Source organism: Anomalospiza imberbis, chromosome 8, assembly GCF_031753505.1.
Source record: "Anomalospiza imberbis isolate Cuckoo-Finch-1a 21T00152 chromosome 8, ASM3175350v1, whole genome shotgun sequence".
Lineage (NCBI taxonomy): Eukaryota > Metazoa > Chordata > Aves > Passeriformes > Viduidae > Anomalospiza > Anomalospiza imberbis.
Window position 1 is genome coordinate 20166251 of NC_089688.1, and position 25705 is coordinate 20191955.

The 25705-nt window shown below is 39.3% G+C and overlaps 1 protein-coding gene across 3 annotated transcripts in view; it reads right to left on the reverse strand.

The window, feature by feature from the left end:
• Window positions 1-12599: 12599 nt before the first annotated feature.
• BTAF1 (B-TFIID TATA-box binding protein associated factor 1) overlaps window positions 12600-25705 on the reverse strand; it is a 45580-nt gene continuing 32474 nt past the window's right edge. For all 3 annotated transcript variants that reach the window (XM_068197704.1, XM_068197705.1, XM_068197706.1), the window contains 17 exons: window positions 25275-25428; window positions 25075-25184; window positions 23619-23820; window positions 23060-23208; window positions 20520-20672; window positions 19878-19999; window positions 19505-19672; window positions 19243-19320; window positions 19033-19162; window positions 18231-18372; window positions 17937-18067; window positions 17394-17519; window positions 16378-16530; window positions 15574-15785; window positions 15259-15418; window positions 14520-14690; window positions 12600-14280 (listed from right to left, as the gene is read on the reverse strand). In XM_068197704.1, the coding sequence (XP_068053805.1) occupies window positions 14134-14280; window positions 14520-14690; window positions 15259-15418; window positions 15574-15785; window positions 16378-16530; window positions 17394-17519; window positions 17937-18067; window positions 18231-18372; window positions 19033-19162; window positions 19243-19320; window positions 19505-19672; window positions 19878-19999; window positions 20520-20672; window positions 23060-23208; window positions 23619-23820; window positions 25075-25184; window positions 25275-25428 (2508 nt within the window). In that variant the 3' untranslated portion in view covers window positions 12600-14133. The remainder of the gene's footprint in view (window positions 14281-14519; window positions 14691-15258; window positions 15419-15573; window positions 15786-16377; window positions 16531-17393; window positions 17520-17936; window positions 18068-18230; window positions 18373-19032; window positions 19163-19242; window positions 19321-19504; window positions 19673-19877; window positions 20000-20519; window positions 20673-23059; window positions 23209-23618; window positions 23821-25074; window positions 25185-25274; window positions 25429-25705) is intronic.

The window sequence follows — 25705 nt, forward strand, 5'->3', positions numbered from 1 at the left end:
GACTGCAGGCAGAGAGATTGTACAGAGTCAGGATGTTCTCTGACATGATCCTATTTATGAACAGTGAATATGAATTCCTCCTTCTGTCAGTAGAGGAGAAATACATGAAACAGGGACAATATTTGAGGTCACAGCTGCAAATGCCTTTGAAGGTGAAATTGTTGGTGTGGAAAAACATTTAGTACTGTCTTAATCAAATTTCACTGTAGGGCCAAACTGAAAAAATAAAAAAAGATGTAATTAAAAATTAAAGTCCAAAACTGTTCCTGAAAATTCCTACTCAGCTGCTGCATAACCTTGAAGCTGTCTGAACTCTCTGGCTGACTAAGTTGCCTAAAGGTGCCTCTGCACAGACCCAGAACTACCTGCCCTGGCAAAGCAGAGTAGGTCACTATATAGTAGCTGCCTGAAGAGTACCAAAACCAAAGAGCAAATGCTTTTGTAGACCTGCATCACACACTTTCATTTCCCACCACCAGTCCTCCACCTTTTCTCACCATTCATAAGAAAGCTTTAGTTGCAATGATACATTAAGGAAGAAAGAAAAAAAATTAGATGACTGCAAGGATACACAGGTGCGAGTTCCATGTGACATTGCCACATGCTACAGAAGGGCAAGATGTCAGGGGTACTGCTGTCCACATCACTTCCTCTTAGCTCCTCCTGGTGAAGTCACACTGCCAAGCATGAAAGCATGAACTGCCCTCAACACGGGGCAGATTCAGAATTCCCCAACCACCCAACAGGCATCCAACAGCCTATAAAGATGCACCTGCCCTACTGGGTTTATGAGATATTATTAGCTGCCCTTATATGCACTACAGATAAGTGAATTATGAGCCTGCCTTGAGGATCAGCAGGTCTAGTGACCTGGTGTTATTTCTCAAAAACTTGCAATCACTAGTAATGCTTGTTACTGAACTAGAAGGCAAATTAGAATAGTCCACCATGATGATACCAACAGAGTATCTAAACCTGGACCACTCCCATGACAGAAATATTTTCTCTGATTACAGAGGACATTCTGGTAGTCATAAATCTTCTGAGGAAAACACACAGACCACAATTTTTGTGTTGCATCTGTGGACTAATTAGTGTCACTTCCTACATTTAAAGTTCCTTGTACTGGAGAAGTAGGGTGAAGTAAACTGTATATACTCTACACATATTTAAAGGTGACCCTCCTATGATAACATCTGTTTATTAAAATATGGGGGGGGGGGACGGGGACGATGACTTCATTTAGCTTTTAAAACAAAGAAATTAAAGGCCAGAGTAATTGCAACAGTAACTGTCTTTGCAAGTACTCCTCATCACAGCCTGGCACTAGCTCAGTGAGAAGGAATTTCTGACTGCATTTATTTCCCACACCTGTGCCATCAGGGCTGACTTAATCTAATCAGTGCATGTTCATTTGCTGTGTCTTCTGCTGCTGATCATGGTTAAGAAGTTTCCACTCCTTGGACACTTAATCCTACATCTCTGACAGAGTTCCAGCTATCTCAGCTCTTATCTAATTACTACAGAATGCAATCTCACTCTACAAAAAACTCAGGTTGCAAAAAAAAAAATTAATAAAGTAGATCAGCTGGTAGAACTAACATGACAAGAACTTCTGGAGAAGAAAAAGTCATAAAATGTAGTCAGACCAAGAATCTCTTAAGCAACTTAATTTGCCCCTCTTACTGTGCCCTAAGACCAACTGTGCTTCAGAGGAAAAGCAGAATTTTATGGCAGGATTTGTATGTTGCCTTGTTCTTTATGCTTACAGGACTCTTAGGTGCTGTTGTGATAAAAATAATAGGAAAAAAAAGAATAAATGGAAAATTATATAATTCTTAAAATGAAAGCCTATTTTGATTTGATTTGTTTGTTTTACAGCCTAAATATTACCACACTGCAACCCTGTGCCCCTCAAGGCGCTTGATGGCTAAGTTTTATAAGCAATCACAGTTGTCTGCGTAAGACAAGGAGTTCTTTAATTTTTACTAAACCTCTTCTAGGCTTTAGGTGCTAGTAAGAGGTGCAGGTATCAAGCTAATTTGATTTTCAGCCAACACAATTTAACCACTCATATTCCAGCTCCTTCAGACTCAGATGCAACTCTGAAGGCATCTTGAATATTTAGAATGTTTGCAAAAATTTCCAGTCTCCTCCTTTCCAAGAGAATACTCATTAGCAGATAGGGTAGAACAGTAGAAATTCCTCTTTCTCAGGCCAGACTATAACTTTCCATTCAAAGTCAGCGTAGTTAATTATCTTTGAAAGTATTCGTGTTTCATCAGTGTCTAAAGGCCCCAAAGCAAAGCAAACTTTGTAGGCCTGGCATTACATAAGGCAGAGAGAGTAAGATTCTGTCCTGAAGTGCTTTCAGTCTAAGCACAAAAAACAAAATGAGCACATAAAAGTAACAAAAGGACCAAAAATAACTTGTCTGAGATCTTACAGCCACTCAGAAATGTGCTGGTCTCACTTGTAATACACAATAAAGCCAGTCTTTTTTCCAAAAGAAAAAACTAATTAACATGATGATCTTTTTCTGCCTCCATCTCCATTGCAGAGAACACATATTGGTATAATTTAATTTCTATACTTAACAAGGATATAAGGAGCTTTAATTGCTGGTTCTTTCTCATTGTGTAAAGAACTGAGGTTGAAAGTCTGATCCCTCTTTGAAAGGGTTGTGTTGGGTAGAGAGGTTATGAACATGTCACTAACTCTCTGTCCCCAGCACTGGATTTTATTATGTCAATGTTTCAAAGACATGGCTGTGATGTCCAATAAGGACTGGCAGCACTCAAACAAAACTTGTACAAAGAAAAGCACAATACAAGAAGCTGTTTCTCAGCAATATCCCATTACATACACACTCATTTCCAACTGAGACTGAATTAGTCAAAACCTATTCAATACACTTAGGTTAACTCTACAAACCCCCTAGGATTGCAAATCAGATTGGCAGAAACTGGAAGAAAAGGTTTGCTCAGACATTAAGAACAACTCAGGAATCCAAGTTCACAACAGTTCTGACTCAGTCTGGCTCAGTTTCTGTTAGGCAGGTTAAAATGCATTGTTTGTACCAAACAAAGCATGAATAACAGCTCTGCCTTTATCTGCCTCTTGCACCTCGCTGCTGGAGCTGCAGGAGACAATGCCCCCCACCCACGACACTCACAGAAACTTCACCTTCAGCTTCCCGCTTGTAGATTTTCTGGTGGAGCAAGGCTGGGCTCAGTGATGCAGGGGACTCTTCAGGCAGCTCTGAGTCTCTATATCCTACCACGTCCTAGAGTCAGTATGCTGAGATTGTTTCTAATTTCAAGTTTTTCTGATCCAACCTCTCTCAAAGTGGTGCTCTCATTAACATATTTCATGAATTACTCTAAAGGATTCAACCCTGCATTAACCTTTTTGCTCAGCTTTATTCTTGGAAGAAGAGCAAACAAGGCTGATTTCCTCATACTCTAAGAGTGCATTATCATTCCTTTGGCCCACTGAGCAGTATGTTGTCATCTTTTTGAAACAACTGGGATATTCTTTACACTGAAAAGAAGATTAATAGAAAACTGTGTGATGTGATGTAATTCAGGGGAAACAAAATCCCTTCTCTTTCTGTATTCCCTGGAGAGTCAAGAGAATGCTTTTCAAGTAGCTGCAGGTAAGCAGCAATTACATTACCAGAACTTTTTTTTGCACTTTAGCCAAAGGAAGTTTTGCTTTAACGTGCATAAAATGAACAGTCTGTGATGCAGAGGTACAACCACAGTCTCTCTTCCATAGGGATGCACATAAAACCCAGACTAGAGCAAGCAGCCTGATTTCCTTACACATTCACTCACACATTCTTTACTCCCCATGATACTTCAGATTGTGTTGCATTGTGGAAAAGTTTCAGGGTGAAAGGAATCCCACACAAATCCCACTCATATCCTAGTGTGTTGCAGGCCTTTACACTAACATCACTGAACAATCACTCTAGTCTATAAAAATGGAAATAGTACTGGGACTGCCATTTCCCCGTAGTGTTCCAGCTGTGCTCTAAAGTAAAAGGGACATCAACTGGTATTTGTGCTCTGTTATGCAACCAGGATGAGGAACAGTATTCCTGAATCCAAATCCTTTGGTTTAGGCATGACAAAAATACCAAACTGCTCAGAAAGGAAGTCACAGGCATATGAGAAAGCTGCAACTAAATGCATAGAAACACCAAACCTGTCACAGTGAGGGACCTCTGCTGGCATTTCCTCAGGTGAGGTTACTCACAGCTCTGGACCCATGGCCCCATTTTAGCCAAAGGGCAAGATACAGACCTGGGAGTCCTGAATGTCACTGCTCCTGAGCATGTGTTCTAACTACCACGGTTAATTCAGAAGTATCTTAAACTAGAACTAACTTAGTCACCCACTGTATCTTCCAATGAACTCAAGTTTTTTTACTGTGGTTCCTTTAATTTCAAGAAGCTGTGGACTCCAGGTACTGAGGTGCTCCTGCACCCTGGGGTGTGTCCCACTGCCTGTGTGACTGTTCCTGGGGCTGGAGTAGGTGACTAGACTGTCACTGCGCCGCTGCAGAGCCCTGCCCTCCACTCCCCAGCAGGACAGCGAGATGGCTGCTGGACCATCTAACGCTGCAAAAAACTGCACCAGCTGCACCTCTCCACAACTCCTCCCGGGATGTAAAGCCTCAGACTTTCTAGCTTCTGAAGTTTTGCTTTAGCAGTATTCACCTACTTAGTCCTTTCCCCCCCAGCAGTAACAAATCGACTACTTTGGAAAACATAATTGCTGGGTTGGGGTTTTCAACACATCTCTGAAAACATAATCTCTTATAATTTGAGTCCTGAGTATGCTACCACCTACTAACACACAGAAAGACTCACTGAAGTGGAACTGCTCTTTAGTCTCACCATGATTAACACCTGCCACAGGAGATGTAAATTCCCTAGCAGCTGTGAGCTCGGATTAGAACAAAGTTGAGGTTTTTGTGGGTTTGGGTTGTGTTTTTTCTTTCAATGATGAGGAAAAATAAAGAGCTTTAAGAGATATAGAAAGCAACATTTTTTTCCTGATTTCTCTTTTCCCATTTCTCAAACATAAAAGATTTTTTTCCCCTTTTCAGAATTATGCTTTGAAAACTTTAAATGCTGATGGGGAAATTTATTGCAATAATTTTTAGCACAACCTTCCTTCCTATACTTCAAGTCCCCTACCAAATTTGTTCTACCTTAACTACCTGCATCACTAGGTACTTCCTAAAATACAATTTACAGTTCATGAAACATTTTCTGCACATCTGCAGAGAACTGGCTGATTACATGGTCCCAACACCTTTTTGCAACTCAGCAACTGACCTGGATGAAACACTTTCTCTCTTGCCATCATGTTTCCGAGCAGCCAATGGTAATTCCCCAACAATTATCAGTCATCCATGGGAAGCGAAGAGAATTGCCAACTCCTAAATATTTAGGGGAATGTTTCTTGCTCCTCTCACCCCCCTGTAAAGTAGAATTGACATGTTTATAAGAGCATTGAATTGCCAGCTATAATTCTAGTTCTCATAAGGTGAGATGAAATTTTGAAATAGTGATGCCTAACATTTTTGTTAGTTTGTGAACTGCTTTACTTTGAAACTAATGTCTGAATCTGGTGGGGGTATGGGTTGGGGTATGTGGAGATAGCAGAATTTTACGTCTGTATTGTAAAGAAAACTTGTATCCAGATAAAAAAACATTATTCTAGTGAAAATTTTAAGGTATTGAGTTGTTGCAGACAGAGAAAGATCTTGATGCTTTTCAGTGACTTTGAATTTCTCTGATTGTTGATGTACAAAAGTTAATGATATACAAAGCAAAAATGCTTCTGAAGTCTCTCAGTATGCAAGAGATCTACTTCTGCCATTGTGTCCTTAGCTTCAAAAAATCCTAATTAGCAAATGGTCCAATACTTTAATGAGTCTGTAACATCCTTTAGCTCTGCAGCAGCATTCCGTTCAGATTGCCTTTCCTATTTTAATGTGAGTTAAATTAAGGTGTAACTTTTACTCATCTCCTAACTTTCTCAACTGTGAATAATCATCACAGCTCAGTGATTTGGCTGGTATTTGTTACCTGGGACATGCTGCTTAATTGCTACTACCTGTCTTAACAGGCCCTCTGACTGAGACAGCTGACAAACGCCTAAAAACAAAATTAAAGGGGAAAACAGCAACAAATCCTCCTCATCTTAGCTGGGTGGTGTGAAAAAGGGGTTACCTCATCAGCCTTTGTAATTTTCAGGGATTAATTACAGGATAATGTTTGCTGCAGAGGAGTTTATGAGGCAATAAATAGCTTTTGCGGCTGATTAAGTGCCAAAGCAAAGCTGATAAAGGCATCTAATAATTGCAAAAGCCATTTAGTGCCTTGAATACATCTCTGCCACGGATGCATGTCTTACTCTGTGACAGATCAGCAGCAGACTAACGAAACGGAGAGGAGCCCTCCTTGCCTTCAGAGACCTTGGGTGGATAACTAGAAAAGTCCACAAGGTGCACAACTCGGCCCCGAATCCGGGCTGATCCTCACCTGGCAGCAATCCGAAGCACCGCAGCTGAAGCCGTCGCTCTCGCTGCTCTGCGAACGCTCCGCCAGCGCAAAGGCACCTCCCCGGGGCCGCCTCGCCGGGGCCTGCACAACCCCACAGCTGCCCGCCTTGCTCCGGGGCCTGGGGCGAGGGTTGGCTTCTGGGGCTCACAATGGCAAACCCGGGAGGGGGATGAAATGGGAAAATGGGGGATTTGAGGCCGGCTTGCACTGGGCAGCCGCCATCAGTGGGACCTCTGAGGGCGGGGGATGCTGCAGGGATCCCACACTGTGCCCAGCCCCGCAGCCAGCGTGGCCCCGCAGGCACTGAGGGGCCGTCCCTCCATCCCTTTCCCCGTGAGGGCGATGGCAGGAGCAGGGAGAGACTCGTGGTTCTGAGGCCCTTTCTTCTGTTATGCCATCCGGAGAGTGAGGGATAGCAAGGACACGAAGGCAGGGAAGGGTTAGGTTGGATATTAGGACAAGGTTCTTCACCCAGGGGGTGGTGGGGCACTGGAACAGGCTCTCCAGGAAAGTGGTCACAGCACCAACCCTGCCAGCGTTCAAGAGCTGCTTGGACAATGCCTTCAGGAACACGGCGTGGCTCTTAGGGCAGTCCTGTGCAGGGCCAGGAGCTGGACTCGATGAGCCTTGTGGGTCCCTTTCCATTCAGGATACTCCGTGGTTTCATGACTCTGAAGGCAGCACTGGCTGCTGCAGCCTCACTGCCGGTGCTGGGGCTCGGCTCGTGTGGAAGGGTTGCCGTTTCTCTCTAGGTTCCTGTGCAGGTACAAGAAGCTTTGGGGTGTTTGTAGCCATCTGCCACTTAAACTGATTGGAACTTTGAGTCTGGCTGGTTTGTTTTCTCCTTTGGGGTGGCACAGCAGGCTCCTGTGGTGGTGGTTGGAGCTACTTTTCCTGCTTAAGTGGGAAGGGGATGAAGCAACACACACCAGGCTTCCAGTGGTAAGGCATTCTAATCTCTTCCACAGCGGTACTGCAGAGGCTTTGCCAGCTGTGACCACATCTATATTGGAGGCAAAAATACTGCACAGTGGGAAACTGAACAGAGCCAGGGAAAATAGGCTCATGGCAAGTGCATCCTATGTCCCTTCCTCCTCCTTTGCTTTCCCTGCCCTTACACAGCCCATGTAAACTTTCATGGGTTTTGGTGCTTTTTCACTCTCCTTGCTTTGTTTGCTGCCTTTGCTCTTCAGCTGATAAATAACAGGCACAGCCAAAGAGTGATGCAACTTCCAACTGTGAGAACAGAGAGTTCTGCATTTTATAAACAATAATTAACTACTGCTGAGTGTGTCGGCCGTGAGAAGCCTGAAATGCTGATCACATCTTGCAGCTCTCACCAGGGCAGCAAAGAAAGCAGAAGTACCAACTTCGAATTCTGCCATGTTGTCCTTTCCAGCTTGCAAATGAACTGATGATTTAACTGATATGATGCCTAAGTGGGTGAGCTTTAAGTTAGTCATAAATGAAGACAGACACTGGTGGGCTGGCACTTACTGCTGGTTTTGTTATTCTGCATGATTCTTTCCTCTGCCATCTCTTGAATATGAGCATGGGCTGCATTTTGACTTTATGCCCAGAAGTGAACTTTGCCTGTGTTTATATGAATCCAAATGTGTCCAAATGAACAAGAAATAGCACCTGAGCAGCTAAAGTTTAGTTGACAAAGTTTAGTTCATTCAGTTTGATTGTTGTGCTTTGTGAGTGATAATAATTGCAAAATAGAGGCCAAGAATGAACAGTTACAATTGTCCCAGAAGTGTTTTATAATCTGGACTATGTGGAGGCAAGGGCAGCATGGAGAAATAGATCAGAATACAGTGCAGCATTTTCCTAAAGGCACACTTGTTTTGGTAATGCAAAGTTAAAAGACAGTTTTGCTGTTAAGTGAGGCAGCTCTGATTCAGAAGAAAGGCAGGAATTGGAAAGCATCATTTTCTGGGAGTTGATGTATTTTTAATGTCTTCCCTCTCTGGCTACAGCAGAGATCATGACAAATTCAACTGACTTTTTTCAAGCTCTGTTCTTGCAAAAGCAGATTTTAACATCTGCGTTAGCTCTTCCCTTGGCTTACAATTACAGATTTCTACTTGAAGGCTTTATTTCTCAGATCCTGGGCTGTGATTGATAATTAAATCTCTGTAAGTGCAGTATGAGTCATGAGAAACAGGGTGAGAATACATAAATGTGTATCTGGAGAGCACAGTATTTACTCAGAGAGAGCTAACATTGAAACAGCAGCAAAAAACACACAAGTTAACCACATGAAATGCTTGGGACGCTCCACTAAGCAGTATTCCCTTTTCTCAATGGATTATCTAAGCACCCAGCCTGCATAAACTGTGAACTGTAATTATCCTGACATATGGGAAAACTCTGGCAGGCACAGCCTTGGCATGGACAGCACAGCATAGCCCTGCAAAGGGCCCTGGAACTGGAGTGTGTTGGAGACATGGCCAGCATGTTCCGATAGCTCAGCTATTTCTGAGCCTCTCACTGAACTGCAGAGTAGTTCACTTTGCTGCATCCCTGGAACAGCCATTTGGCAGGATGCAGGGTATCCTTCCTTTCTCCCCCTTCCTGCAGCTTTTGCACCTGAGGCTGAATTTATGAGTTTGAAGTTTCTGCTTTCTGGATCAACTTCCTTCCCTCATCTGAAAAGGGAAAATAAGCAGTAAATGTTTTCCTTTAGTATGTGGAATTCCTCTTACAACTTAGCTAATCCTGGTCTAAATTTTACCTTAAAAGAAAACATGAAGGTCATAATCTCTAAGAGTTTGTGATTGTTGATTACTCTGGAAATTGTCAGACACCCATCTCCAAGGTATCAGACACCCAACTTACTATCCACATGACTGAGCTAAGAAAACAGAAGTCTTGAACATATGACTTTTTAAAGGTTTGATAGCCTTAAGGAAGGATAGCCTAACAAATTTCCTAAACCCACATGTGCTGGTTTGTGCAGATGCACGGCTGGTAGGTACAACTTGAGATGTAAAGTTGCAATTTTGGATCCCAGTGCCCACAAGTTAATAAAAGTGTCTTAACCTTGGCAAAAAGACAACTTTCTCTATTGTCTTCTTGCCTATCTACTGCAGCATATGCACAGTGTAAGCACAGTGTACTTAGCTGCTGCCCAAGAAAAAAAGATACAGAGTCAATTGGCACAGACCTTCTGCTCTTTATGTTAAAGGTACCTGTTGGAAATAGATGAAAATTAAGTTTGGTTTGTTATTGCACAAGGCTTATGAGTGGAGAGGACTTGGCATTATGAGCACCATGTTTGCTCCAACCAGCAGAGCTCTGCCTGTGCACACACAGAGCAGATGAAGAGCATCTCCTTTTGAGTGACATCCAAGATTACAGGATTGTCAGAGTGAACTTAGAGCCCTGTTACCCCGCTGCTTATCTGGTCCTCCCAGGAGGGGAGTGGAACTCTTGTACTGGAGAGAGTAGGGCTGTCAGTCTCACACCAAAGGAAGCTTTCTCTTGCTAGGCAGAATCCCTGAGTCCGGTCTGGCTGCCAGAGTATCAATTTAATCCTGATTCCTGAACAGGGAGTTGGCCTTAAAAACAGTGTAACTGAACAGATACTTCCAAACCTACTGCAGAAGAGAATACTGGAGAACTAGTGAAGCTACTAGAAGATAAGGAGCCAACTGAAAGGGTTTCTGATACAAATTCAAAGGTGATGTCTTTTAATAGACCACTGAAAGAATTTAGATGGATTATCATCTCTATAAAAATCCTTATATTTAGAGAACTGTCCTTGAAAGTAATTCACTTAAATGTGATTTGAAAAATAATTTTTACTCTAAAGCATCTCTCTGCCTGGTTTAAAGAACTCCATCTTCCAAGCTTTTGATTACAAAGCAACTTAGCACAAGTCAGTTACTGCTGTGATCCTTAAAAGCTTTAAAGCTTGCTCTATGCCAAAGCTCTATTAACACTGCAAACCAAGCTAGATTTACACTACATTATTTACCATTTGTAAACAAGGCAATAAAAGCTTTGGTATGTGAATGTATTTTCATCTTAGAAGTTTTCCACAGTTTCTAATATGGCCTAAAAGTTGCCCTACTCCTGCTAGAATTAAGGCTTAATTAGAAATGCTTTTGCCTTACAACCTGCAGAACCATGAGACAGGAGGGAAGCTGGGGATACCACTAATAGTAAATGTAACATTTGTCTTTAAATCTGATAATCTTCAGGTAAAATCTAAGATTTGCTTTAGTCCATCATCTTTACAAAAGACTCGACTTGAACTAATTTGAGTTAAACTAAATCACTATGTATACCTTGGATATTCAGTGTAATTTTGCTTTCAGCAAGCCTATAAAAAAAGCCTTACAAAAGCATTAGGGAGAATGATAAAAAAAACAACCTAAAAGCCTGCAATAGTTGTAAGTAAATTTGCAGAAAGCAAGCAGCTTCCTGCCTAAATGAATTCCAAAGATAACGTGTGGAGAAAGATAGACTTGTTAGATTGAATTCTTAGTTAAACTAAGTACAACAGACACAGCAGAAGGTGTGTTTATGCAGACCTGGTGCATGTTTGCAGAAGGTAGTTCTCCATTTAGTTTTAAGCAGGATTTTAAACAGTCCTTTAAAGTTTGGTTGAAAAGCAGCATTATGTTTATAGCTGTTTCAAAGTAATTCCTTCCAGCCCAGAATGTGGTCACCAGTCAGAGGTACTTAGTTTCCACAGGTTAGCAAGCTCTGAATCAGGAATTATGTTAATTTGGAGGTCTGGCTTTAGTGACTATTAGTGGTTTATTGATGCTATTAAATGAGACTAGTTTAACTCAGTGCAAATTACACACAATGCATCAAACCTTGAGTATGAGGCAGTGGAGCAGGCTGCCCAGAGAAGTTATGGATACCCCATTCCTGGAAGTGTTCAGGGACAGGTTGAACAGATCTTGCAGCAATCTGGTGTAGTGGAAAGTGTCCTTGCCCATGGAAGGGCTTTGGAACTGGATGATCTTTAGGGTTGTTTCCAACCCGAAGCATTCTGAGCCTATGCATGCTTCTACTCAATTCATGTTTCTTTGGACCTCCAGTGACTCCACCTGCAGTCAGTCAAGGCTTAGGCTGTATCTTCATTAGCAAGTAACAACCTGTACTAGGGACAGAGCTGGACAGCAAAATAGCTGGTGCTAAGAATCTGACATATTTTAAGGTTGCGTTTCAGCCCAGAAATAAACTTTCCTATTCCAGCCCAGACCCTGGTCTGGTCCAGCTGAATACCCATTAAAGAGATCAAATGCAGTCAGAGGCATTTTAAGAGATATTTCTTGCTGGAGTTTTGCTTTAAGTGAATCCAGTTGGTGCACTGAGGACACTGCACAAACAAGCCAGATCCTGGCAAGTACTCTGCTAGTTTGAGAAGCATAGAAGAGCTTTTTGTTAAATATTAAGGTAATAAAATCCCATTTTTATATAGTTGGTGCAGTGCTCCTGTTGGGTTACATTTCAAAGCATTAATTCACAGAACACTTAACATCAATCAGTACATATAATAATCTTGAAATAATTATTCTAGGTTCTGCCTTCCCCTGTTTTTCAGGTGCAGAAGTCTTCTTGATGTGATATCCAAGAGAGCCATTGCTAAAATTATTATGGTTGCATAGCAACCTCAATGTGATAAGTAAGTGGCTTTAAAAAGTCCTATGCTGTCTATTTCTTTCCCAACAGAACCCAAAGAGATTCTTACCACTGCACCTAACAAAACTCTTGAAGAAAAACATATGCAATTTTTACCACTAAAGTTTCTTTATTCAAATATCTTGTTATTTCTAGGCACTATCACCAAATTACTGCACCAAGTTATTTTCAAGTACGCATTATTCCAGCATTGTAACTTCTCTGCAAACACCACCAAGCCCCATCTTGTCTGCCCTGCTTGGGTCATCAGCTGAAAGCACAACAAAAATAGTCTGAAGGTAGAAATTAACCAATATAACACTCATAATCCAGCAGTAATTTCCAAAAGCATTAGGTTTTTTAAACAGCCTTTTAGAAAAGTCTTCCCTACAGAAACAAAACTAAACATGGACAAACCCAACATGCAACTTACATATTCCCAGTTTATTTTATTTTCATGGAATGCTAATTTAGTTACAATCTGTCAGTTCATAACTACTGAAATGTGACATTAATTCTTCTCCAATGCTATAGAACTGTCTTGATTTATATAGTTTTAAAACAATCTTATTTTACAATAGTTGAGGTCTCTGGTGGTTTTTAAGCTCTGATGCTTAAGCACACAGCAAGCTATAAACCTTAGGTTTTATATTTATACATATATTCTATGTATTCAGCCAACTGCTGTAAGTTATCTATAACTTAATATTTATAAAAAGTGCATATACTGGTACATATGCACATCTAGAAACACACTTTTATACTGCCTCCCTTTTTTATAAAAAGCTGCATAACATACAGCCATATGATTCTCACTCACTGTTATTAAAGTCTTTTACTATCTTTGTTACACAACTTTAACTATTCAATTACCTCAAACTGAATGTAGGTATTTCTATGCGTATTTTCTCCTAAAGAAAAAAAGTCCTCCCTATTCCTTTAAGAAGCTTTAAATCATGCATCAGTTTAGTACACAGTCACTTTTAGCATGGATTTTAGAATCCTAGACAATGTAAAATCTACTTCTGGAAAATGTCTGTCTGTATATTTAATTTCTTCTTTTAGTTACAAAAAATATATAGGATTGAAACATATGGAATACATGGATCTCTCGAAGTGGCTATATTCTAGCCTTATAGATAAATTTAAAAAGTACACCCCTGCTAACAGGATGCAAACATGGCCTCAAATAGGCCATTACCTGTACTTAATAGAGCTCATTACATTAAAAAGTTCAAGTCAGCTGTTCTCACAAGATGGTGTCAAAAGACTGAAGAGCATGATATATATATATATATATATATATATATAGTCAATATACAAAGGTGGGTGCACAGGCCTAGTGCCATTCCATTCTTCAATACTTTCAAGGCTTCTAGGCTTTGCCTCTGGTAATATAAGTCCTGAAATGATCTGAATGAAAGCTTAAGTTGAAAATTGCTTTTTAAATACACCATAAAAGCAAGTTGTGTTTAAAAGAAAAACATACACTGGACAACCTGAAGTACTCACTGAAACAACTGTACAAAACTATTATAGATACAGAAAGAAATAATGGTGGACTTAACTGCAAACACAAGTAACACTTGTTAACAGATGTAAAAACCTGCTTTGTTTTAATTCTTCTACCAAGTAAGAATTTGCAGCTGTTTAGAACAAATAAAATTCGAACCACCTCACACAATGTTTACATTTAAAGTTTTTATACAGTGCAAACGTTTAAGACAGAATAACTTCCCAGTGAAACAGCTGACACTACTTCATGCCAGTCTTTTGAAGATTCTTCTTTCAATAAGTCTATTTACACATTAAGCTAAAGGTTCACTCTATATGCTTTGAAGTTTGCTGAATATCAGCAGAAAAATATGTGAACTAGCAGCAGTTGTATTACAAATATGTGGTGGTTACTTTAATGAATGCATAAAGTTTTCAAGACTGTATTCAGTGTCATACTGCTCTTGATCCCATAGTTCTCCAAGGTTTTCGAGTACTGATTTCATTGATGCTTTCCCAGAAGAGGTAGAGGTATCTGCTTTTTCAGTTTTGCCATCCTTCACAAAAGAAAAAAATTCCTGTTAATATACAGAATAATGTTTTCAAGAATCTAATAAATTCTTCAAGTCTGATAATTCTTCTGGGGAAATATCACTTCCTCCTGTTGTTCAGAGAGCTGTCTACTATTCATCAGTCCAACTTAAGCGTTCGTGTGATTAAATTTTACATTTCAAAGCAAAGCTTTTCCCTAAGCTGACTCTATTTTTGGTAGGTATTTGTAAAACTGTTTCTTTACCTTGTCGAGAGTGAACAGATCAAGAAGCTGCTCTGTTCCCATACTCTGTAGGCTTGCATTTTCTTGGCTGATCACTGTATTTGCAATATTCATTTTGAACTTTTGAAGACCCATGATCTTCTCTTCCAGAGTTCCTCTGGTTATCAGGCGATATACATTAACAACACGTTTCTGAAAGAAAAAAGCACACTTAGCTAAAAAGTATCTTGGTATTCAGGAAACCATAAGCTTTTAGTGTTTCTCATGGACAGTCTAGAAGCAGTTTGGCTTGAAGCTACCCTTCAGTAACTGTGCTCAGTCTGACAGACATTAGATGGAAAGCACGAGACAATGCCACTATAGACTGGAAGCATCTTCAGTTGCCTCTGTACTCTAAAAGAATTCACTGATTTTTACAGCTCTAGGGGAAGACTACCAGCAGTCATTCTTGCCCTGTCTTGCACCACAGAAGGACAACCCTGTGGGCTGTCCCTTCAGTTCCTTGTCTCAGTCCTTAGTCATCTCTTCCTCCACCAAAGGGTGATTCTTCTCTGGCCTCTCCCCAGCAGCTCAGGAAGTACAGTAGAGAAGACTTACCAAGTTGGGGGCAGAATAAGGAAGTATGCACTTCAGCAGCTGGCATATTTGCAATAAATAAATATGAACGGAAGCTTGGTAAAAACCTACAGATGTCACAAACTCTCTGAAGAAAGTTCAGCAAGAGAAAAGCCACCCTTATGGGAAATGAAGAGGTTTTCACCTGCCCAATGCGATGTGCTCGATCCATGGCTTGCAGGTCTCTCATCGGGTTCCAGTCATGTTCCACAAACACAACTGTGTCAGCCCCTGTCAAGTTAAGTCCCAGTCCACCAACATGAGTGGTGAGCAAAAGAACATCTATAGACGGGTCATTATTAAACCTGCATACAAGAAAAAGTCTGGTAAGTTTCATTTCAATAAAGAATTTATGAACCTTATCTGCTCTGAGGCAGACAAAAAAACCAATTTTGCACCATGTAAATAATACAGCTCATCAAAGCTGGCCTCGTACTGGTTACGAAGGGATAACGCATACCGGGAAACAATGGAATGTCTCTGCCCAGCAGGAATGCTGCCATCGAGTCGTAAGTAGGTAACTGAAGGTAACTGAGGTCTGAGAAGGTCATGCTCCACTATATCCAGCATACTCTTCAGCTGACAGAAAATAAGCACTCTGTGCTGGGCCACAACTGCTTCTGTACCACTTTCTGAAGATCCACCATTCCCCAAACCACAGTCTAGCAGCAGCTTTAAGTAAAAGAACATTAAAGTGTGTCATTAAAATGACTGTAGAGCTCATGTAAATACTGACATTCATTGATTATCAAAAGTACAAATTAGAAAAACAAACTGCAGAAGGAAGTATCTAAATGACAGTCACTTAAACGAAAAGAAGGCAAAGTTTAGCTTCCCTGTCAAACTATGAAAAACTTAAAAGTTATGAAAAATGTAAAACCACCATTTTCTTCACTTACTGAAATTCTATTGTAAGTAAAGCTATGGCAATGCATTCTAACTTTATCAAGGAAGTAGTCTCCTGTGTAATAAAAATGAAAAAAAATCTGCAACAAGAGGGACATGAATAAAATAGAAGTAAGATTTTTCATATGCCAACAAGTTATATAAACACCACTGCCATGAAGATTGTGTTTCACCCTCCCTCTTAAAATATCAGGGAACATAGGGCATATCCCTGAAACACCCTTGCATTCTTTTTCATTTACTACTTAATTTTATTTAAAAGAGTTTCCCTATTGATGAAATCTTAAACAAAACATCCTAAGCTGTAACAGCAGTAGAGACATTTGGGGGATTAAAGGCACAACACATCTCCACTCACTTGTTTCAAAGCAGACAGCTTAGGTGCATGTTGGATATCTCGAAGGGATGAATTCTGAGCTGCAAGCTGCTCTGTAATTCTCTTGTATTCTGGATGTTGGGTTGTGAGCACTAATGCTGGATGGTTGCAGAGCTTCCGTAAGTACTGCAATGCCTTTAATCATTCAATACATAATTATTTATTATTAAATAAGAAATAATTATTATTTAAAATAAGAAATTATTATGAAATAAGAAATCATTATTATTACATAAGAAATAATAATTTATTATTATCTTTATTTAAGAAATGAAGTTCAAAGAAATAATAAGCAAGAACACAGTTACAGAAAAAGGATTAACAGAATTAACTGTGAGTACAGGGGTCACTCTGCCACATTCCACAATCTGGACTTTATGGAATATTGTCATCGAAGTTACACATTTAAAACCTGCATTTCAAATTGTATCCAAACACTTTTACACTCTTTGTGATCTTGGTCCCTTTCAGGAAAAATGCAAGGATTACCATTTCCCACACTTTCATTTGAGTCTGCAGTAGAGGAAATGGGTTTGGGAGCAGTTTGAGAATAATTGTTTCCAATTAACCAAGAGTTAATCTTCAATTCTAAAAGATCATGAACCTTCATAAATTCAGATCTACTCTTAAGGAAACATTTTGTCCACATTTTAGAATACTAATGTTGAAGTGCAAGAGCTGATGCAATCAGAATTACTTCCCTCATTCTGAGGTTTTGCGCTCTCAGTACTTAGTTGTTACAAGAGCCACAAAATAGTGAAACACCAACTGAGCAGATCACATTAAAAATACGAAGCAGTGTTATGCTTCATAAGACACAAACCCATAATTTAAACAGAACAGCTATACTTCACATTCCAGCCATAAATACTCTACTTAGATCATATGACCACAAATGCCGAAGTTTACTGTTCTGATTTTCATTTTTTACTAAACCTATAAATACAGTTACCAAAAATGTATGTACTAGGTAATAAAAATTACTGAAAAATCTGTACCTGAAATACATGACCTGTAGATTTAAGCTTTGGTTTTTCAGTTTCTTCATTCACTGAAATTGAAGAAACTGTTTCATCAATATCACATTTGGCACGAGACTTGGCAAAATCTTCATAAAGCTGAACCTACAGACCAGACAAGAGAATGTGTTTTTTCTGACAGAAAATGCCCTATTCAGAGTTTAGTTTCAAGTTAAAATTCTGAATTATCATACATCAAGAAAGCTATTTCATATGTAACACAAGATAAACATTAATAAGAGAATCTCTTGCTATATATTTTCTTTCAACTTGGAAAGTGTTATTGAAAAACAATCTGCAGATGCCTACATGTTGTTCCTGATCAATGCCCAAAATAAAGCCCAAGAAATACTCTATTACTACAGGACTGGAATTAGTGTTTTTAACACATACTACAAAATTCTTTTAGTACATCCAGAGAACGTCAGAGCTGATACCAGATTGACACAGGAATACGGAATTCACGCCTTTGTGGTCTTAACTGTGCTGAAAAATGAACTTTCAGCCACCTTTTAAGCATACCTGTAGAGGACTGAGAATACAGTAATAATCTTGAATAATTTTGGGTGGAAGATCTTGCAGCACATCCTCTTTCATTCTCCTTAGCAGGAATGGCAGGACTTGGCGGTGCAGAGCTTCCATTGCAAGTACTCCTAGTGAGAGCAACAGCACCAGTGTTTTAGAAGAAAAACATTTTTCAAAACATTCAGTTCCCCCTCCATCTCTGATGTTAGAAATAACCTCATTTCTTTTCATTAGCAGTTCTCATTTAAAAGGCTAAAACAAAAACCCCAAGATTAAACACTTGATCCTTACCAGCCTCTTGTTCTCGACTGGAGCTTCGGGCATCTCTGCTTGCCAGGATTGGTTTGCCGTAACGAGCTGCAAATTGGCGTTCAGTGCCCAAGAATCCTGGCATTAGGAAGTCAAACAACGACCACAACTCTAAGACATTGTTCTGAACATAAAAGAAACATTTGATAAATTATTTTCATAAGTAATAAGTTGTTGCAAGGTATCAGAAAATATTTCCATACATATTTAAAACCCTACCAACCTCACACTACAAGCCAGTCCCAAGCTCCTGGAGCTTGGTGGCTCTTTCATCCATCTGAGTAACAGAAATACCTTTGCATGCACTTGAATGTATAAATGGACATCCCACTGTGTCCAGTGCCTTAAGCCACACCCAGAGTTTTCTTGGTTAACAAAACCCAGGACACACCAGTGCTCTTAGTCCTGGGTGAGACAGATACTGCACAGCCATGTCATTTGGACAAAGCTCAAAATCTGGAGATCTTAGAACTGAGTTTCCTGCTAATTTTACTTGATGCATAAGGAAATGGTCTCTTCTCAGCCCAACACTTGAAGAGGAAGTGGGAAAGTCTTGCTGCCAGCTTTTGAACCCCATTAATACCACAAAACTTGCATTCATTTCCCTATACACATGTATACTAGGAAAGCAAAAAGATGTCATTTTGAGCATTTAGAAATTAAAAGCTGTTTTACAATGTATACTTTGAACAAGATGATTGTTAAAAGGTACAATAAAACTGAATGCAAGACAGACCTATCTTGTTTATTTTCTATTATTCATCCAAAATTGAAAATCAGTTACCTGGATTGGTGTCCCAGAAAGTATTATCCTGTAATTAGCAGTCAGCTGTTTTACTGCTTTTGACAGCTTTGTTTTTCCATTTTTTATTACATGGCCTTCATCAAGAATGCAGTAATTAAACTTAATATTTCTAGAAAAGAAGAACACAGACCTAAGTAGCATTTAAAATTCTGAGCTATTAAAAACCTCAGAAAACAGGCCAATTCTTACCTGAAGAAGTCAATGTCATTTCTTACAACATCATATGAAGCCACTATGAGATTGTGTCTTTTCACCTGGTGTTGCAATCTTAAGAAAAAAAATGAGGAGTTAATTAAGTGCTCCTTACATGTTATTATTTCAGCCTTTAAAGATACCACCACAAGTATTCCCATGCCCACAAACTATGCTTCAGTAGTAGTAGTAAAGTAAATGGAAAAATTCCATGTGTGATATTTTACTCTAAACCAGTTATAAATGCAAGATGGGTTACCTTGCTCTCTCAGTAGGAGGTCCTGTATAGTGCAATGGATTAAGATACTCTTTTGAGCAAAATTTGCCCACTTCATCCACCCAGTGTCCTGTGAGTGTAGGAGGACACACCACCAAGGAGGGAAGAGGAACACTGTCCACCAGTTTTGTTCTTGCATATTCCTGAGCCCTTGAAGAACATAAAATAGAGTTTAAAAAATTGTTTTTCACAGAAGAATTGAGGTTTGAAGGGACCTGTGGAGGCCACCTGGTCCAAACCCCCTATCCAAGCACAGCCACCTACAGTCACAGCTGCCCAGGACTACGTCCAGATTCATTACCACACAAGACCAATCATTAAAGTCTAAGACAGAATGTGATTTGTTTAAGCTTACCTGAGGCAATGATCACCTGCAAGAATGCAAATGGATTGTAAAGTTTTTCCTAAGCCCATGTCATCACAAAGAATTCCATGAAGTTTGTATTTATTGAGAAATGCAAGCCAGTTCACTCCATCCTGAAATCAGAAAAGAAGGAGAATGCCTCAAGTAAAACCTGGCTTTTTGCTACTTGAGCTTCAGTTCACACATCCATATGTTGAATTACCCAGCACTGCCAAACTAGGAGCTGCTTTCCCACCACACGTACATCTACTACAGCCCATTCATTAAAAGCAGGGGGAATAAAGTGAAAAACAAACAACCAAATGGTACAGTGAGGCCTGGCTTTGCAGTGGTGGGCTGCCAGAGTCATTGTTAGCAAGGCACAGCCCACTGGCCATTCCCAGAAAAAAAGGCAAAACCCAGAAAGGGGAAAAATATCACCAGAATAATGTAAGAACATGCATTACTTCATTTGTTCTTCCTTACCCAGAGTCTAAGATAGACACTGCACAACTGAAAGCAAACACTCAAAAAATCCACAAGAAAAATATATCTGAACAACTTCTACTATCCCACGTAGTACCTGAATAACTCCTACTAGCCCATGAAACCATACCAAACCAGAACTTTAAAAATAAAAGTATAAGCTGTTACCTGCTGGTATTTTCTGAGCTCTGCTTTGATTGGTACTGGAATTTCATAGTTTTCCAGTTTTTTTCCATCCAGTAATTGTTCCAGAAAGTGACGTTCTTTAGCCTTCATTCTGATTAATTCTTCAGACATGTTTGGTGGGTCTGGTATACCAGCCTAGGGTAACATTTTTAAAGCAGTCATGTAAGGGCTATAGACTTAACTTCCACACAGAGGAGAACAACTTAAACCTCATACTACTCAGACATTTTAAACACACAGTAAAGATACGCAATCTTCTCAACTCTGTGATTCTAAACTCAGAATTTAAATACTGTAATTAGCTATACTTGTTTGATTAATTGCAGGTCAACACATGCAGGGTTGCAAGGTGCAAGAGACAAATCCTGCCCTGAAAGGACAAATTGAAAAGACTGATAAAAATTACACAAGAGATAGAAAATTCTGGTCATGCTTCTAAGATTCTACAAAGACCCTCTAACCAGAGGGTTTATCTGGCTGGCTAGAGAATCCTATGACACCCACTCCTCTTGAGCCACAAGCTACCATCCAAAGTTTGATGGATTGTTCTCCTACTTAGTAGAATTAGATCTAAAGTGATACTGAAATCTATAGGATGAATTCAAGCAGTTGGAAACTTTTGGGAGAAAAAAAAAAAAAAAAACCCTGAACCTCTCTAGGTTTGTAACAGCAGACCTTTACTTCCTAAGTACTCCCCATACCAGGCCAGAAGCCCAAAGAAGGCATCTGGGGGCCAAATATGCTAATTCTTCCTTGCTAATAACATACAGCAGCAGCAGAGGCACTGCTATTTTCCCCACCATCACATCTGTCATCCCATTTTTCTGGGATTCTTCCATCTTTAGTCAGCTTTACTTCAAAACCCATCTTACTAATCACTTACAGAGGGCTCCTGGCTAAAAAAACCCTCTATCAAGTAATTCCAGTGTGTATGTGGTCAGTAAGGAAGGGGGATGTCAGTACTGCCCCATATGATATTGAAGTACACACATACACAGAGACAGCAGCCTCCTTGTTCAATGCTCTGCCTACACTCCCTTTTAGGAGAACTTACCTGCAGTATGAACACTGTGACAGGTAATTTGGTTCAAATATGTTGTCAGCTTGCAGCAGAATTGCTTATGAATACAAATTTGATCAAGTTGAACCATTTATCTTACAGTCCTTCTCTCAGTCATACTTTCATTTTTATGGTTGTGGGAACTATCAATTTGAGCATAAAGATGCAGGAAACAGCACAGTTAAGTTTCCCCAACTCAGTCATAATGCTATTTATTGTTAAATGAAATCCTGTTCCATGACAATACAAGTATTTTCCCTCACTATTAATCTGCTTCACTCTGTGCTTACATATTTAATGTACTTCAATATCTGATACTGAACTTAACCAGAAAGGGAAATCTGAAGGCACTTCTTCCATAACCATGGAAAATAAATATGAAGTCATCATGCATATGCATGCAATTAATAAAAACAAGTACAGTATGTTTTAAGAAATTCTCACTAAACTTTATTAAAATAGCTTTAGCCCTCCCCCAAGCCCTAAGCTATGTGTATTCCACAGGAATATGTATCCTGTGTATTCCACAGGACTGTGTTTAAGATGCATATGAAGAAGGGCCCTAGTGCAAATGGCACTGCAATGAACATGCTAGAAATTAAGTTCTTTGCTCACTTTCAACTTGTTGAACATCTCAGTGTAAGCATACAAAGTAAGTGTGCTCCTGTTAAGGCAGATCACTAGTTATCAAATTCTGAGGTTCTATCATGCTAAATTAAAAAGTGAGAGAATAAAAAATGCATTAAGCTGACAAATTGTTTTTCATTATTGCTGTGGAAATTCTAAACTGCCTTCTATTACCATCTGGTGGTCACATTAAGTTACCTAGAATTGTAGTCCTTGAGGCACAACATCAGAAGTTGTATGAGGTATGCAAGTTGTAGCAGGAATGAAAGACTGAAGCAGATCTGTACTGATTAAACACTACTGCATCATAATATACAATATTTTGCCTAAATATGTAGGGTGGTGCTTTTTGATTTTAGGAACTAGTAATAAGTGACCCTACTTATCCCCACATTATTTCTATTACTGTTATTTTTGATTTTGCTTTTAACCCAGTACTGCTTTTGTGCATTTCTCTTGACAACGTACTCAGCAACACACATACCTAAGGAGAGTGCACACAGAACACCTAAAACTTTTAAACCCAAACTAAGAAAAGCAGCATTACACACAAAATTAATAAACCTACCATTTAATTTCATGTATACAGCTGACATGAGCTTCTTATAAAGAGAAATTTTATTTTAACATTAAATTAGAAAACTGCTAGCACAGGGTCCAATTTTGCTCATTTTACTTATAAAGGACACATCTTCTATTATCTGATATGGACTCCAGACCTATAAACCCAGCCACTCAGTCAGCATTTAATAAGCCAGAAGCCTGGACTCTGCAGCTGATGAGAGAGTGGATACAGGACAGTTCACATAGCCATATACTTACAGCTCAAGCTTACCTCAAGAGGCATCAGTCTGATCAGTGTGGCAAAGCACTGAGTGGCCATAAAACGTACACTGTTTGTCTGATCACTCATCCTACCCAGAACTGGAACCACTAGAAGAACAATGTACGGGACAATACCAACATCCAGCTGCTCCATTACACCTGGAGCGCTTATTAAGGAAATAGTTTTTAACAGTTCAGGTTTGTGGGACAAATATACACCCAGGAGATTTCACACTCAGTAAGAGTCATTAAGTAATTGTTACACTCACATGAATGAGATTTCTACTAACAAAGCAAAACAGAAGCAGGGAAATCTGATCTACCCAATTATATTTAGCTAGCAAAGTGCATGGTTTGAAAAAGTGAATTACGTGCACCAAAGCATCACTTGGTAGATAAAATAAGGGCAATGGAAATGAAAGTTTCTTCTGTTTCTTTCCACAGCAGAAAAAACAGCTTAGTATTTTATCTCATTCTTCCTCCCATTTTTGCAGGCAACCATTTTTGTTCACCCAAATGAAACAACAGCAAAGAAGTTTCTGCATTTTTGAATACCCAAGAAAGGATACATGCAAGTGCTTCAATTGCACCCTCTTGTTTGGTGTTGTCATCTATTGCTCCCAGCCACGGCAGTACTTTCTCTAGAAAGATATTCATTGTTTCCATGGTTGCTATTTTGCTCATAACACCCACACAACGGGAAGCCATGTGTCTCACAGCAGTGCTGGGATGTTGAAGGCACATGTAAAGATGAGGCAAATGCTGTATTAACTGAATAAAAGAAAAAGGTTAATATGAATTATAAAAAAGTGATTTTTTTTGAACTATGGAATCTTTTAAAGTCATTTAAGAATGCTTAAAATGATATGATTGTTTGCAATCAATTTGAAGATATAATTAAAACTAAAAAATTATTTCAGAAGAAAAAGGCAATTTGAACTTTGAATGTGTATTACTCCCCAACACAGATAAAATTCAGAGTAACAAAATATTCAGTATTTCAGTCAAAATCAAAATTAATGAAGCCCTCAATTAGCAAGGAAGTGTTTCACACCAAAAATATAGCACTAAATACCCATAACTTTTTATTAAAGAAATAATAATTATTTCTTAAATACTGATACATAGATTTAAGAATTCCTTCCAGCTAGCAAATTTGTCCTAGACTCATTCCTTTTGTGTTTAGGCAGATTGAAGAGGACACCCAGAAGGAAATCTGCATCTCCCCAGCAGGGTACACATCTATGTCTTTGGTGTGTGCATGAGTCTTCCTTTTAATCAGTGCAGCTACACTTTTGTATCAGATACCTAAACAGATGGTCAGGTTTCTCCTAGTGTGAGAGTCCCTAAATATTAGCTTTGATGAACCAAGTTCAGCCTCTGTGACTTTCTACAATTTTTTTTTTAACTGCATACAGTATTAGCACCACCAAAACAATCTACACAATAACTACATACCACATTTGTGTGTATATATATAAAATGCATGTACTAAAAAAGTCTTTCAGTCAGCCACACAGTTCTGCATAACCATATTTTTATCTGTACCTTCATAACAAACAGAAGGCTTCATATTACCAGTCTGTTCTCCAGGTTTAGGAAATACAGAGTTAGAATAAAGCAGAGCAGAGATGCTGATTCCAATGTAACACAACAACATAAATATTATCATAACTCAAACACTGGACACAATCTTGATTAGGATCTCATCAAAAAAAGGCTAGGCCAAGGCTAAACTTTCAGGTAGCTGTTTGCTTTTGTGGTTTATTCTATGACCTGCATAAATGACAGAATTTAACATACTACAGAACACAGGGGAAAGAACAGCTTTAAAATGGCACATCTTGACTGCTGGGAACTATGCCTTCAGTTTATCAAGACTAGGACGAAGGACTTGGAGAACAGGCAGGCTAGTGAGTGACTAAAACACCATTTGAGCAAATGCAAAAGCATCTAAAAAAGAAAAATAAAGATTTAAACCGCTAGCAATAAACAGACTAAGTGTTTCATGCAGAAGTTGATTACCAGAGGATGTAGCTGAGTGTCCATTGAAGCTGCTGTTGTTTCAAAAACCTGCAAGGAATTCACCAGCTCCTGGGCAGGAGCATCTCCTTTCTCCAGCAATGCCTTTCGGTCTGGTAAAAACAGGAAAGGTGCTCAGTTTAAGACTGACAAACTGACTCCAGCCTGCCACCCCTCCCAGCTTAAAGCAGAAATGTAATTACCAAAATTATTTATGTGAATGTTGTTCCTCAACGAACCGACCATAGCATCCCAGAGATGTGGCAATCCTGTTGCCATTTCAGCACCAAAATGTTTAGCTATAGTAGATAAGGCAAATTCAGCTCCTCTTCTCTGTACAACGTAAGGTTTCTGAGCCTAGAATTAAACAATTCAACAAAGTAGCAAGGTTAGATACATTTAATAAGAATTATTGTCATGGGTGACCTCTCATTACATAAGCATTCAATTCTGATTGTGTTTATACCTGCCTACAACACATTCACCAATAGATTTTTTCCCAAGTTAATTCCTCTATTCTTTACACACATGTAAAAAACCAAAAATCTATGACTGCCAATTATTTAAAGTCTATAAATTTGAGATTTGGCCTTTGCTGATACTGGTCCATTTCAATAAGATGTTTCCAAGTGGT